We start from the raw sequence: 17,015 nt of genomic DNA, 5'->3' as shown, positions 1-17,015 counted from the left end.
TATCCCTGATTCATTCTCTTGCATTATCTAATACTACCTTAAATACTCATCATCCATCTATTTTGCCTTTGTATCTGGGTGTGAATTATATTTTATATCTTTTTTCTCTCTCTTTATTTTTACAGCCTATCTTTTCTCAAATTCTTTTTGGCCTATCTTTCTCCCCTGCCCTTATTCCTCTTTTAAGGTCACAGTAATTGTACTAAATTTAATAACTATTAACTATTTTTTGAGCTGTTCCAGAACTTTATTACAGATTTACATGTATATATGGGGAACTGTGGGAAAAAAATAGCAAAAAGTTTTTATTTCTTATAAGGTTGAATAGTATGAAACTTGGCTCTGAAAAGATTATGGTAAATAGGATTCACTGGCATTTTAAAAAGTGGTGCTGATATTAGGATCAGCAGAGGTGACATACTGAAAAAGTAAATTAATATTTGGATATTATATCAATCCAGGGCTCTTAAGAGAAAGAAACTCACAAGTAGTCCCTCCATTAATAAAGAAGTGAAAACTATACCAATAGATGGGTAGTCATAGAAATGATATGAAAAAGCAAGCAAACAAATCAACCCCAAACCAATGATGCTTCAACAATCGGCTGCATGGACACTACCATGGAGGATATGTAGAAAAATAATTTAGGAATTTCATAGTTAAAATGTTCTATTACCTAAAAAGATGTAAAAAGCAAAATTGGAGGTAAAATACAGGAGGTGAAAGATTACTTCAGTAAAGATAAAGAAATTCTAAAAATGATATTCAAGAAATCTGGGATATTATTAAAACACCAAACTTAAGATTCATTGAGATAGATAAAGGATAAAGGGATTCATGATATTTTCAATGAATAATATTGGAAAAATATTCAAACCTTAAGAATGAGATAGAAATTCAAATAAAAGAGACAAAAGTACTCAAATTATACAAAAATTACAAGGCATCCATACCTAGAAACATTATTAAAAAATGCACAACCTATAGAATAAGGATAAAATTGTAAAAACTTCAAGGGAAAAAGGATTGGTCACATTTAAAACTAAACCAAGGAGCAAAGATGGCGCAGTAGAGGAGATACCGCTTCTGGTGGCTCTGCGCACGATTCAGTTCTCTGTACACCACCAGAAATGGTATGGTTTTTATGAAAATAATGACTATATTTTAAATAATGATTGAATCCAACATCTGTAGACATAGAGACTAACTATAAATGTATTAATAATGAAAACCTGTTAATAGATGATGGATTGTTGATATTGGAAACTGTTAACATTGTCTTTACCCACAAAGGAGAGATTTTGGAACTATACAAGTGCAATATAAATATATAGGGGAAAAACAATAACACAACACATTCACAGAGCTGGAAAGAAACATGAGCAGCATGAAAAGACAAAGAAAGAAAGGACCACAAACAATGCAAGACAATACAACATTAGAAGAGGTAACATCTAGAGCAGAAAGAAAGTCAGATAAAGATTTCAGGATATTCATGGTTCAGATGTTCTGGAGTCTCAGGAAAGACATCAGACAACAAATGCAGATAATGAAAGATCACTTCAACAATGAATTTCATAAACAAATCCAGGAGGCAAAAGATCACATCTACAGGAAGATAGAGGTTCTACAAAATAATCCTAGAAATGAAAGAAATGATAAACCAAATTGAAATTAAAAACTCAAATGAGAGTATCATCAGCAGAGTAAAACACTTAGAAGAAAGAACATCAGACAATGAAGACAAAGTATATCATCTCAAAAAGAACGTATACAGCACAGCGAGACTGATAAGAAGCAACAAGCAGAACATTCAAGAAATATGGGATAGAATAAAGAGACCGAATTTAACAGTTATTGGGATAGAGGAAGGTATTAAGGTCCAAACCAAAGGAATGAGCAATCTGTTCAATGAAATAATATTAGAAAACTTTCCAGAAATGAAGAAACAGAAATCCAAATTCTAGAAGCCTACAGGACACTGAATGTGCAAAATTATAAAAGATTCAAACCAAGACACATTATAATTAAAATGCCCAACATACAGAACAAGGAGAAAATTTTAAAAGCCACAAGAGAAAGGAAGCAGATTACATAGAGGGGAAACCAACTAGGTTAATGACTGATCTTTTCACACAGATCCTGAAAGCTAGAAGATCCTGGAACAACATATTTCAAAGGCTGAAAGATAACGGGTTTCAACCAAGAATCTTGTATCCAGCAAAATTAGGCTTCAGATATGAAGATGAAATAAAAACCTTCCACAATAAACGAAAGTTAAAAGAATTTGCAAATAGAAAACCAGTGCTTCAAAACATCCTTGGCAATACATTTCATGAAGAAGAAATGAAAAATAACAATAAAAACCAACAGTGGGTGGTAGAACACTAAAGGAAAAAAGTAATCAAAGAGGAAAATCAAGTCAAGTTAAATAACAACAACAACAAAAAACCACAAATATGGCTGGAAATCCAAACCATATCTCATAGTAATCCTAAATATTAATGGCTTAAACTCACCATTCAAAAGACATAGGCTACTAGATTGGGTTAAAAAAATATCCAACAATATGCTGCCTATAGGAGACTCATTTGATAGAAAAAGTCATACACAGACTGAAGGTGAAAGTTTGGGAAAAATCATACCACTCACGTGGACCTTGTAAGCAAGTAGGGGAATTCATACTCATATCAAATAAAGTAGACTTCAAGCCAAAGTTAATCAAAAGGGATAAATAAGGACACTAAATATTGCTCAAGGGAACCATACAACAACAAGACATAACAATTATTAATATATATGCCCCAAACAATGGTGCAGCTATGTTCATCAAACAAACACTTCCCAAGTTCAAGAGTCAAATAGTCCACAACACAATAATCATGGGTGACATTAACACACCTCTCTCACCACAAGATAGAGCTGAAATCAAAACAAAAGAAACAATTGAAAAAATTGACAAAACTAAAAGTTGGTTCTTTGAACAAATAAATAAGATTGACAGACCCCTAGCCATGCTAATGAAGAGAAGACAGAGAACCCAAATTACTAGCATATGTGATGAAAAAGGCAATATCACAACAGACACTACAGAAATACAGAAGATAATTAGAAATTATTTTTAAACCTTATAGTTTAATAAAATAGAATATAGTGAAGGCATTGATAAATTCCTAAAGTCGTATGACCTCCCCAGTTTGAGTCAGGAGGATATACACAACTTAAACAGACCAATATCAAGTGAGGAAATAGAAAAAGACATCAAAATATTACAAAACAAGAAAAGCCCAGAACTGAACACATATACAGTCAAGTTTTACAAGATCTTTAAAAAAGAACTAATACCAATTTTCTACAATCTATTTCAGGAAATAGAAAAAAAGATTGTACTTCAAAATTCATTCTACAAGGTCAATATCACCCTGATTCCAAAACCAGACAAAGACACTTCAAAAAAAGGAAACTTGAGACTAACATCTCTAATGAATACACATGCAAAAATCCTCAATAAAATTCTGGCAAATCAGATACAAAAACATATCAAAAATATCATGCACCATGATCAAGTGGGACTCATCCCCAGGCTGCAAGGTTGGTTCAACATATGGAAATCAATAAATGTAATTCATCACATCAATAGACTTAAAGATAAGAACCATATGATCATCTTGATAGATTCAGAAAAAGCATTTGACAAAATACAGCACCACTTTATGTTCAAAACACTAGAAAAACTAGGGATAACAGGAACTTATCTCAACATTGTAAAGGCTGTCTATGCTAAGACTCAGGCCAACATCATTCTAAACCGAGAAAACTGAAGTTATTCCCTCTAAAATCTGGAACAAGACAAGGATGCCCTCTATCTCCACTTCTATTCAACATAGTTCTTGAAACACTGGCCAGAGAAATTAGACAGACAAAAGAAATTAAAGGAATAACTGTAGGAAAGAAGAACTTAAAGTAGCACTATTTGCTCTATACATAGAAGACCCAAACAATTCCATCAGGAAACTTCTAGAAGTAGTAAATGAACTCAGCAAAGTGGCAGGATATAAAATCAACACCCATAAATCAAAGGCATTTCTGTATATCAGTGAAAAATCCTCTGAAAAGGAAATGAGGAAAACTACCCCATTCACAATATCTCAAAAATAAATACCTCAATAAAATATCTCAATAAAATACTTGGGAATCAACTTAACAAAAAAGGTGAAAGATCTATACAATAAAACTACAGAACCCTAAAGAGAAAAATAGAAGAAGACCTTAGAAGATAGAAAGAGCTACCTTGCTCATGGATAGGCAGAATTAATATTATTAAAATGAACGTACTACCAAAAGCACTATAAAGGTTCAATGCAATTCTGATCAAAATCCTGATGGCATTCCTCCTAGATGTAGAAAAACAATCATGAAATTCATCTGGAAAATAAGAGACCCAGAATAGATAAAGCAATTCTAAGCAGAAAGAGTGAAACAGGTGGTATTGCTATACCAGACCTTAAACTATACTGCAGACAATAGTAACAAAAACAGCATGGTACTGACACCAAAACAGAGTGGTAGGCCAATGGTACAGAATAGAGGACACAGAAACTAACCCACAAAATTACAATTATCTTATATTGGACAAAGGTGACAAAAGTACGCACTGGAGAAAGGATAGCATCTTTAACAAATGGTGCTGGGAAAACTAGAAATCCATATGCAACAAATGAGGTTGAATCCCTATCTCTCACCATGCACAAAAGTTAACTCAAAAGGGATCAAGGACCTAGGAATTAAACCAGAGACTCTGTGTGTAATAGAAAAAAAAGTAGGCTGTAATCTTCATCACGTGGGGCTGGGCCCCAACTTCCTTAATAAGATGCCTATAGCACAAGAATTAAAACCAAGAATCAACAAATGGGATGGATTCAAATTAAAAATATTTTTTCTCAGCAAAAGAAATAATCTGTGAGGTGAACAGTGAGCCTACATTCTGGGAACAAATTTTTACCCCTCACACATCAAACAGAGCTCTAATCTCTAGGGTATATAAAAAGCTCAAAAAGATACGCACCCAAAAAAAAAAAAAACAAAAAACAAAAACAAAAACAAATAATCCAATCAATAAATGTGCCAGGTACCTGAACAGACACTTCTCAGAAGATGATATACAATCAATCAACAAATATTCTAAAAAATGCCATTATCTCTAGCAATCAGAGAAATGCAAATCAAAACTACTGTAAGATACCATCTCACTCCAATAAGAATGGCAGTCATTATGAAGACAAACAACAACAAGTGTTGGCGAGGATGCAGGGGAAAAGTTACACTCATACACTACTGGTGGGATTGCAAATTAGTGCAGCCATTTTGAAAAGCAGTATGGAGATTCCTTAGAAAGCTGGAAATGGAACCACCAATTGACCCAGTTATTCCCCTTTTGGGACTATACCCAAAGGATCTAAAAACAGCATACTACAGGGACACAGCCATATCAATGTTTATAGCAGCACAATTCACAATAGCTAAACTGTGGGACCAATCTAGGTGTCCTTCAGTGGATAAATGGATTAAAAAATGTGGCATTTATACATAATGGATTATTACTCAGCACTAAAAAAGAATAAGATTGTGGCATTTGCAGAGAAATGGATGGCATTAGAGAAGATTATACTGAGTGAAGTTAGCCAATCCCCAAAAAATAAATGTCAAATGTTTTTTTCTGAGATAAGGAGGATGACTCAAAGTGGGTTAGGGAGGGAGAGCATAGGAGGAAGATTACTTCTACACAGGGAATAGGGGTAGGAGGGAAAGGGAGAGAGAAGGGGAATAACAAGGGTGGTGGAAAGAGACAGTCATCATTATACAAAATACAGGTATGAAGATGTGAAAAAAAAACTAAACCAAAACAGATTTCAATTGATTTCTCAAGCTAGACCCTAAAAGCTAGAAGTACTTGGTATAATGTATAAACTTCTAAAAGAAAATGGATGTAAACAAAGAATTTCTACACCCAGCATAATTAGGCTTCAAAATTGAAAAATTAAAAAAATTTCATAAAAAAGAAAACCAAAATAATTCATAACTAATAAGAATGCACTACAAGACATACACAATGAAAGTTTACATGAAGAAATGATAAATGAAAATGAAAAGCACCATAGGAATGAAGTGCTCAAGAAGAATAGTCAATTAAAGAGGAATCAAGTCTTCTTTAAACATTAGAAATAATTGAAATGTTTAGAAATATAAACCATCTCCTAATAACAACATTGAATGTAAATAGTCTAAAATCATCAATCAAAAGACATAGGATTAAAGGCCAGAATAAAGAACAACATCCAACTGTATGTTGTCTGCAAAGGACTCACCTCACAGGCAAAGACATTCTTAGACTCAAGGTGAAAGGAGGGGAAAAGATATACCATTAAAGTTGGACTAATGAACAGTCAAGTGTAACTACTGTCATATTAGATAAAGTACATTTCAAGCCAAAATTAATCAGAAGAGAGAAAGAAAGGCACTTCATATTGTTAAAGGAAATTATATAGCAACAAGATAATGATGGCAAAGATTAATGCCTCAACCAACAGAGTACCTATGTACATGAAACAAAAACCCTTATCAATATTAAGAATAAAATAGACCACAATATATTGATACTGGGTGACTTTAAATTTTCTCCCTCAACACTGGATAGATCAACCAAACCAAAACTAAGTAAAGATTCTACAGAACAAAAAGTTAAATTAATTCATAGACCTAAGAGACATTTATAGAATACTTCATTCATCAATGCCTAAATTCACTTTCCTCTTGATAGCACATGGAACATTTTCTGAAACAAACCATATTTTCAGTCACAAAACAAATAACTGCAAATATCGGAAAACAGAGATAATATCTTGAATTTTATCATAACATACAGGAATGAAATTAGAAATCAACAATAAGATTTTTAAAAGCACTGTACAGATTTAATGCAATTTCAATTAAAATCTCAATGGCATTCCTCATATAAATAGAAAAGGCAGTCATGAAATTCATCTGGAAAAATAAGAGACCCAGAATAGCTAAAGCAATCCTGGCAGGAACAGTGAAACCAGTGGCATCACTATACCAGACCTTAAACTATACTACAGAGCAATAGTAACAAAAACAGCATGGTATTGGCACCAAAACAGACTGGTAGACCAATGGTACAGAATAGAGGACACAGAGACTAACCCACAAAATTACAATTATCTTATATTAGACAAAGGCACTCAAAACATGCATTGGAGAAAAATAGCCTCTTCAACAAATAGTGCTTGGAAAACTGGAAATCCATAACAAAATGAAATTAAACCCCTATCTCTCACCATGCAAAAAACTTAACTCAAAGTGGATCAAGGACATAGGAGTTAAACCAGAGACTCTGCTCCTAATATAAGAAAAATTAGGTACTAATCTCCATCATGTGGGATTAGGCCCCAACTTCCTTAATAAGACTTCTATAGTGCAAGAATTAAAACCAAGAATCAATAAATGAAATGGAATCAAACTAAAAAGTTTCTTCTCAGAAAAAGAAACAATTTGTGAGGTGAACAGAGAGCCTACATCCTGGCAGCAAATATTTATCCCTCACACATCAGATAGAGCACTAATCTCTAGGGTATATAAAGAACTCAAAAAACTAAGCACCAAAAACAAAACAAAACAAAACAAAACAAAACAAAAACAAAACAAATAACCCCATCAACAAATGGGTCAAGAACCTGAACAGACACTACTCAGAAGAGGATATACAACCAATCCAGTCAACAAATATATGAAAAAAATGCTCATCATCGTTAGCAATTTGAGAAATGTAAATTAAAGCTACTCTAATATTTATCTCACTCCAGTTAGAATGGCAGCTTTTATGAAGACAAACAATAATAAGTGTTGGTGAGGATGTAGAGAAAAAGGTACACTCATACACTGCTGGTGGGACTGCAAATTGGTGCAGCCAATATGAAAAGCAATATAGAGATTCCTTGGATAATTGGGAATGGAACCACCATTTGACCCAGCTATCTCTATCCTCGGTCTATACCCAAAGGACTTAAAAACAGCATACTACAGGGACAAAGCCACATCAATGTTTAGAGCAGCATAATTCACAATAGCTAAACTGTGGAACCAACCTAGATGCCCTTCTGTAGATGAGTGGATAAAAAAATGTGGCATTTATACACAATGGAATATTACTCACCAATAAAAGAGAATAACATCATTGCATTTTCAGGTAAATGAATGGAGTTGGAGGAGATAATTTTGCTAAGTGAAGTTAGCCAATCCCAAAAAACTAAAAGCTGAATGTTTTTTCTGATATAATGAGGCTTATTCACTGTGGGGTAGGGAGGGGAGCATGGGAGGAATAGATGAACTCTAGATAGGGCAGAGGGGTAGGAAAGAAAGGGAGGGGTGTGAGGGAAAGGGAGAGGGCTTGGGGTTAGAAATGATGGTGGAATGTGATGGACATTATTATCCAAAGTACTTGTATAAAGACATGAATTGGTGTGAATATGCTTTGTATACAACCAGAGATATGAAAAATTGTGCTCTATATGTATAATATGAATTATAAGGTATTCTACTGTAATATATAAATTTAAAAAATAATAATAAAAAATTAAAAAGTGAATGAAAATTTAAATTATATAAAGATAAAAAAACAGAAATCACTCTAACACCAGCAGATTAAATAATACTCTTCTGAAGGTGAATGGATAGCAGAAGAAATAAAGGGAGAAATAAAAAAAAATTAAAAATAAATGAGAATATTGATAGAACATATCAAAATCTCTGGGACAGTATGAAGACAGCTCTAAGAGGAAAGTTTGTAACATTGAGCTAGTGCAACAAGTAAGTAATCTAAAATTACATCTCAAGGCCCTAAGAAACAAGAACAAACCAACACCAAAATCAATGAAAGATAGGAAATAATCAACATCAGAACAGAAACCAATGAAATTGAGAATGAAAAGTAGATCCAAAGATCAATGAAAAAAAAGTGGGTTTTTTGAAAGGTAAACAAAATAGATAAACTCTTAGCCAAACTAACTAAAAGAAAGAGATAAAAAAACTTAAACAAAATTTAAGATGAAAAACGAAATATCACTACAATAAATTAGAAAGACTATCTTATTCACAATAGCCTAAAAAAAACCCTTATAATAAATCTAACAAAGGAAGTGAAGCATCACCTACAATGAAAATAATAGAAAACTAAAAAAAAAAAAAAATTGAAGTAGACTTCAGAAGATGAAAAGACATCTCTTGTTCTTGGACAGACAGAATTAATATTGTCAAAATGGCCACTCTACCTAAAGCACTGTACAGATTCACTGCTAGTGAGAAAAGCAGGAGGCATCACAATATTGAACCTCAAATTATACTACAGAGCTATAGAAAGAAAAACAGCATGGTACTGGCATCAATGCAGATATGAAATCTAATGGAATGGAGTACAAGACACAGAGACAAAGTCCCATAAATACAGTTACCTCAAACTAGAAAAAAGATGCCAAAATCATGTTGAAAAAAAGACAGCTTCTCCAACAAATAGTGCTGGGATGACTGGAAATCCATATGGAGTAGTATGACATTTAGGTTCTATCTCTCAGACTGCACAAAGCTCAACTTAGTGGATCAAGGACCTAGAAATTAGAAACGCTGCATCTGCTAGAAGACAATATTGGCCCAACACTCCAACATGATGGCACAGAAAACCACTTTCTTAACAAGATTCCTAAAACACAAGAAATATAATTAAAAACATCAATGAATGAGATGGCATCAAACACAAAAATTTTGGCACAGCAAAGAAAAGAACTAAGTGTGAAGAGAAAGCTTCAGAATCGGAGAAAATATTTCCTACCTGCTTCTCACAAAGGGCATGAATTTCCAGAAAATACAAGTAACTCAAAAACTATAACACCAATTGAAAAAAATGAACCAATCAGAAAATGGGCAAAAGAATTAAACAGACACTTCTCAAATGAAGAAAGACAAACAGAAAACAAGTACATGAAAAAATATTCAATATCAGTAGCACTTAGGGAAATATATATTAAAACTACTTGGAGATTTCATCTCACTCTAGTCAGAAAGGTGACATTCAAGAATACAAATAATAATAATTGTTGGTGAGAATGTGGAGGGAAAGGTATGCTCATACATTGTTGGTGGGATGAGACTGCAAATTTGTGCAAACACTATGGAGTATGGAGATTCCCCAAAAGCCTGAAATGAAACCCCCATATAAACCAGCTATCCCACTCTTTGGTATATATCCAGGAAAATTTAAATCAGCATACTACAGTGATGCACAGCAGTGTTTATAGTAGCAAAATTCACAACAGCCAAGCTAGATAAGCAAACTAAGTACCCATCAACAGGACAAGACAGAGTTAAGATTGTTTCTTCACATAATTTCCCTCTTCTTAGTATGTAAATAATCACTTTTCTCATCACCACAGAAAACCACCAATTTTGACAACACAAACTTTGGGAAACTTCTGATTAAGGTCACATTGCCCACGTGGGAGCCCCTCCTTCCTGGTTATGATTCTATCAGGTTTCTTACATTACCTTGGAATCTGCCACTTCCTCCAGATCTAATTCTTTAATGACCTTGTTGATCCTCTCATTTTTTTCCTGTTTTGACATAGTTGTTGGAAGCCGAAGAGCCGCTGAGAACCATATATTTTCTCTCACTGACAGGGTGTCCGTCACAACATCATCCTGAAGGCAAATGCGATTTTCTTGAGAAACAGTGCGTCTTTTCTAAGACTATCAATTCAGTGTATGTCATTTAATATATGAAAATAACAAACCCAAAGGAAAGTTCTAGCTACTGTGAACATTCAACTCTAAGGATTTCTGTAACTTTACACACACAGCCTCAGAGCCCAAGGGAAGCATTTTCACTCCCTATTTGCATACCCAGGTGGACCACACAAAATTATGCCTTCTAGACACTTCACTTACAAATCTTTCAATGAGGAATTGCTAAAGTCATACTTTAGGAGAAGAAGAGAGGTGAATGAAGGGCAAAAAGGACAACAATAGATCCTTTTGGAAATGATAGGAGAGTTAGAATTGATACCACTGCCTAAAAGTTAATATTGCAGGTTCTTTCTATCTCTCCTTGTGACTCCTCCCTCAATTTTCATAAATGTGGAGTAAATAAAGTTGGTTCTGAGCATGTTCAATTGGAAGCACACTAAACTATAAGCCAAGGCTCTTGCCTTACAGGAACAGGGGAAATCTAAAAGGTAAAATCACTAATACTTACCTGTACCACATAACCTGTATTATGTGGGAAATTCGAATCTTCAGGTACTCCATGTACCCAGACATCTCCAGATAAACCACTTGGATCTTTCCTTGCAGCTAAGATATCTAACAACCTATAAAAGGACACATATATTGTAAGATTTTTCCTTCCTACAAAGGCTACAACTCTCACATACTCAGAATCCAAATTTTGTTCATGTTAAAAATGAACTAATCAAAAAATTCTATGGTTTAACATATGGTCTGTACACACACATACACACACTCTCTCTACCTCTCTCTCTCTCTCTCTCTCTCTCTCTCTATCACACACACACACACACACACACACACACACACACACATACAGAAATTCTTACCTTCCTTTTCATCATGTACTATACAAAATCCCAAACACATTAAAGCAAGAGATCATTGGCTTATCCAGTATAGAGTCCCAATGACCCTTACCTTGATGATCCCAACCCAGGTAGTAGGATCTTTTTTATCTCAGATGCATGTGCTCATTGAGAACTTCAGCTCCTTCTCTCCATTTTAATAGTATTCCCTTATCTTCCTTCCTCATTTGCTGATAACAAGGACAGCTGCTATGACTTATCACCTTATCATGTTGTGTTATTCATACTGAATTTTAAAAAGACTTTCTGGTCCTATGATTAAAACCACAAGCTAGTCTAAAAGCAAGTGATATACACTACTTAGGATCAGACCAGGAATGTCCATCAAATGCCTATGATTTTTCAAAGAACATTAAAACAGCAGCACCAAAAGGGCTTTGAATTATACTTTCTATTGTACTCACAATGTTTTGCCTCCACCTGAGGGTCCCATGATAGCATTAAGGCCAGGTTTCATGATCCCACTGTAAACACAAAAATATACTGATTTAGCATTTCTGTTTTTAAAGTGTTCTATAGTTTTAGAGGCTGCATTGAATACATTTAGTTGATGAAATTCCAGATAGATAACAAGCACTGAAACTTAAAGAAAATAAGTCATTCTTAATAGAAGTCTAGCATACATAGGATATCATCCAATAGTCAGGAATTAAGAAAAATCCCTCACATTCCCAAAATATCTTGAAACCATTAATGCTGTTTGGGAAATGACATATTTCCATTTATGTTCACAGATCACAAAATGAATAGTAAATTCTTGTCAATTATCTGTATTATTCTTATGCCTCTTACAACAACTTCTGAATAATGTTTGATGATCAGTCTCTTCAAATCCCCTCACGTGCTTCTCAGTCAAGTCAGACACAATGAATGAACCACTGATTTGGAGACTTATAAGCAGTAGTGTTCTCACTTTTAGAATCTCATCAGAACAAAAATTATTGTGTCTTCAGTAGAAATTCAAGAGTGGAATAAAGCACTCCAGAATATAAGAAACCATTTTCTCTCAGAAAATGGATGCAACTATGATTCATAGTGTATGCCTGAGGGCAGTGAAAAATCAGTGCAGAAGGGGTAATTATGGCACTATTGACTGTGCTAAGGCCCAAGAAGTCAAATAGGCTCAATGCTGTCCTAAATGTAAGAGGTGAAACTACTAAGAAGAATGAAATAGAGGAAGAGAACTAAGGGCAGGGCTACTGGAGGGGCAAAGGAGTGCACACAGCATTCTGGCTTTATACATTCAGAACTCTGGTGTCTATGCCAGTCTCTCTTTAGAATTGCTAGGCACATCAAGATGTGTTCTACTGTGGAATCAGTATCTATTCCAAGTGTAGGATCCAAGCCAACAGCTATATGTCCTCATATACTGATACCCTATGAGTGTACAGCTGTTATAAAATATGAAAGTCCCCACACTACTGCCCCACACCAATCACATCCAGAATGATCTCACCTTTCTTGGCCTGTAGCACCTGATCTACCACAAAGAAACTAGGGTTGCTAGTGGCTGGGGTGAAATGTACCTTTCACTTTGTTCATTGACTGAAGAAACTCTAAATCACTGGACTAGTATAATGAGAGTGTGGTAAAGCAAGAGCCAGCTGTGACTCAGAAAATTCTTAATTCATTTGATATCCTTCCTCCCCCAGTGTAAAGACTCACAAATGACTTGGTAGGTCTGGGGGTATAGGTCAGTGCTAGTATGGGTGTTTAGCATTCATGAAATCTTGGGTTCAATCATTAGCCATCCCCCAAATGCAAAATGTTTGGTTAAATTCTCAAAGCTCATTTCTCTACAGTTCTTAATACATCTCCCTTATTAATATCTACCTAGCAAGTGCTTCTAAAATGACCAGGAAACATTATTCCCTAAGTCTTCATTACTTGAAAAACTTCCCAAGTTTAACATACTTTCTCAAGGAATGATCAAGCCATTCTGAATGATTCGATCAGGAACAAAATGTGAATGTTAAGGCAAAGAATTTCACAGATCCTGCTATTTGGCTTTCTCTGGCACTAAACCCCAGTGTTACAGAAAACAGCAGTACTGTAGAATTGCAAATCCAACCGTTCCTATGTGGAGCAGTGACTGTTCCGCAATTCATCAGGCAATACAATTATGACGTGTCTACTGTGTGTGTACAACATACTCTTCTAGGAGATGGGATACAGATGAGAACAAATCAAGTAGATAAACAAATGGAAAAACAAATTCCTAGCGCCCTGGAGTTCACATTCTAGCCCAGGGATCAGCCCCCTATAGCTGGTGACTTATTTTCTATTTTCACAAACACTGTGATTTGACAGAGTCTTGCTCATTGGTTTAAGTAGAGTCTAGAGCTACTTTCATTCCACCAAGACAGTTATGTCCATCAACTATGGTCCACTATTTCCTGGTTTCCCCACCCTCCATCCACCATTCTCTGACCCCCTCAGAAGCCATTCCCCCTTAATTTTCCACTTTATAGCATGTGTCTGCAGAGGCCCTCTTTTTTCATACTGTAAAATCTTCACGACCAGCCTGTGTCTTACTGTAACCACTTCTCCCTCCTTCCTTTCCCTATTACCCACCGCACACTGAATCTCGAGTACTGAGTACAAAAGATGAAAGTCTCCTGAAGGATTTCTGTTGGTTCTATTGCACATTAGTAGATAATGGTACAACCTTTGGTCTTGTTCTCTTTATGGGCAAAGGATCTAAATGTCATTCTTGGGGCATGGTCAACCTCCTCCCCCAATACACACACTTATCAAAAATTCAATCTCCTTACACCTGGCCCTCAATGCAGGGTGAGGAGCTTTTGTTCTGTCTTTGAATACTTCTGTCAATCACCACAAGAATGAGGGAAAATGCTCTAGTTTTCTGATTCATCCATCAGACTAAAAGAGGATTTATCTCTGTCACCAGCATTTTGTACAACACCAGACACCTACTAGAAACCCATATTTTTTGAATAAGTAAATCTCCACTTTAGTGTATTGAATCCCTAGTTGATTAGCGGGAAAGGATAAGTGAGGTAAATGAACCCCTATGCAATGTATGCATCATATATATATTCAACATGCACATATTCAAAGCATGGTACTTTCTACCTCTTTCATCACAAAATATGTAAGGACAACAATTTCTTAATTATTGTGTATTTTACAAAAGACTTGTCAGCTTTTCATAAGTCAAATCTATGTAATCATGTAGCAAAAAATCAAAGCCTTCCATCCACCATTCCTTTCCTCATTCTCCTAGTCAGGATTTCTTAACCAACAGAAGAGAGAAAAGAAGTAGGCAAGGCAGCAGGTTTTGTTGCATGGACAGAATTCCAATCCACACAGAAGCTCTGGCCTCAGCCCAGTAGCCCTCAGTTCCTTGCTATTCCTCTTCCACCTGTGCCTCAACATTTCTATGCTATCTTGTCACTTTTTTATTTCTAATGGGAGTTGGCTAGCATTAACAGAAAAGTAGAGAGTTGCTTGAAAAATATCAAGGAAATACAACAAACACCAAATTCTGTATAGATCTTCAGCCAAACTGAGTCAAAAGATTCTTTTATAACCACTCTCCAGCCTTGGAGAACCAGGAGAAGCTGCTTGCTTTTTCTAGGAATGATTATTTCCCTTATAACACAAACAGAACTCATAGGTCATAGTATCTGAGCAAAGCCAAATTACATTGTGACAACATCAAAAGGAAAAAGAGGCTCACAAAATATCAGAAAACCACTGACACTCCTAATGCCCAGCATCTGTGAACTCGTGGAGGTACCTCTTAGTGATAGGTTCTAAAGTAACACTCATCTCCCTTCCACTCTAGATCCCACTTCAACATCGCACTTTGAATTCTGATTTTGTTGCTGGATGAAAAGAATAAAAACAAAATCACAATTTTTCGATATTTTAAAAATTAGATAACTTCAATTAAATTGTAGGGATCTTATATTTAAATATGTTCTACCTGTTTTTATTAGAGTGAGTAATGAGTAAATTGTTATAAACTGTGAACAACTATAAATAGACCATTCATTTAAAACAGGTCTATTTGAAAATAAAAATACTTTCACAATGTACTATCATTTCAACCTCTTTACTTCTAGAACATAAAAAGGACATATACTGCAAAGGTACCCAAAACTAAAACTTGTCTGTTTCAGAAAACATGTTTCAGTAGTGAAATTGAAAAACATTCTGTTTTAGAGTTTGGAAAGATCAATTATATACCTACAACCAAAAAGCAATAAAGTAGCCAGTGTGGTGGCACATGCCTGTAATCCCATCAGTCCAGGAGGATGTAACAGGAGGATCATGAGTTCAAGGTTAGCCTCAGCAACTTAGTAAGGCCCTAAGCAAGACAGGGAGAACTGTCTCTAAATAAATCATAATAAAAGGCTGAGTAGGAGATGTGGCATAGTGGTTAAGTGCCATACATTCAATGCTGGTATGAAAAGAAAGAAAGAAAGAAAGAAAGAAAGAAAGAAAGAAAGAAAGAAAGAAAGAAAGAAAGAAAGAAAGAAAGAAAGAAAGAAAGAAAGACACCACCAGGCCTTTTCCGCCATGTGGCTTACATAAGGGAAACTAAATTGCACATTAATTGTTCATTTTCTCAAAGACTGATGTACATGGTACAATCACTTTAATGAATGGATTTTAGTTCAGTTCCTTTCAAAGCTAAACATACACTCAACAAGTGATCCAATCATTTCAGTCCCAATTTAGCCAAAAAGAAAAAAAGCTCAATATGTCTAATTAGATATTTGAATGCAAATATTCATAGCAGTTTATTGGTAATAGCCAAAATCTGAAGTTCACTGTAGGTCAATAAAGTGATCCTTTCAAAGGTTTATGCACATACTTGATATCTGATAGTTTCTTTTTCTCAGTTGTTTTTCGATTAAATAGAAAGCCTCTCTTCTCTTTTACATGATAACAGATGTTGTGAAAACTTAGCACAGGCCCTTTCTGGTCCCTGGAGCTTGTCCCAGGGAGGACATCAGAGTTTCTTTGGAACATGTAGTTTAAAATCGGGTCATTGTTGGAAGACATTTGGAGAGTTCTGTTTTTCTGTAGAGGGAAAAGCAATAGTAAGTTGACAATCCAGGTAAATAAAATTTTTAAACACGAGATAACAAAACATGAACACATTTAAACCAACCTTTTTTTAAATTGTGCTGCAGTGAGTAGTTTCCTTTCCAAAGAACAGCCCACATCACTGTGATAAGAACAACTTGAAAACCTATAATGAGAGAAGGATACAAATTAAAAAACCTGCACTCCAATTAGATGTCATATTTCCAAATTAAGGGG

The 17,015-nt window shown here is 35.0% G+C and overlaps 1 protein-coding gene across 1 annotated transcript in view; it reads right to left on the bottom strand.

Annotated features, from left to right (window-relative positions):
* The window catches only part of LOC144251244 (broad substrate specificity ATP-binding cassette transporter ABCG2-like), a 38,164-nt gene extending 21,410 nt beyond the window's left edge, over positions 1 to 16,754 (bottom strand). Inside the window, exons 1-4 of the mRNA XM_077794270.1 lie at positions 16,564 to 16,754; positions 12,122 to 12,181; positions 11,318 to 11,432; positions 10,612 to 10,764 (exon numbers count right to left, since the gene is read on the bottom strand). Of these exons, the coding sequence (XP_077650396.1) occupies positions 10,612 to 10,764; positions 11,318 to 11,432; positions 12,122 to 12,181; positions 16,564 to 16,754 (519 nt within the window). The remainder of the gene's footprint in view (positions 1 to 10,611; positions 10,765 to 11,317; positions 11,433 to 12,121; positions 12,182 to 16,563) is intronic.
* Between the last annotated feature and the right edge of the window lie 261 nt (positions 16,755 to 17,015).

The sequence above is a fragment of the Urocitellus parryii genome (genome assembly GCF_045843805.1).
Source record: "Urocitellus parryii isolate mUroPar1 chromosome 10 unlocalized genomic scaffold, mUroPar1.hap1 SUPER_10_unloc_3, whole genome shotgun sequence".
Classification (NCBI taxonomy): Eukaryota; Metazoa; Chordata; class Mammalia; order Rodentia; family Sciuridae; genus Urocitellus; species Urocitellus parryii.
This window is presented reverse-complemented; position numbering and strand designations above follow the sequence as displayed.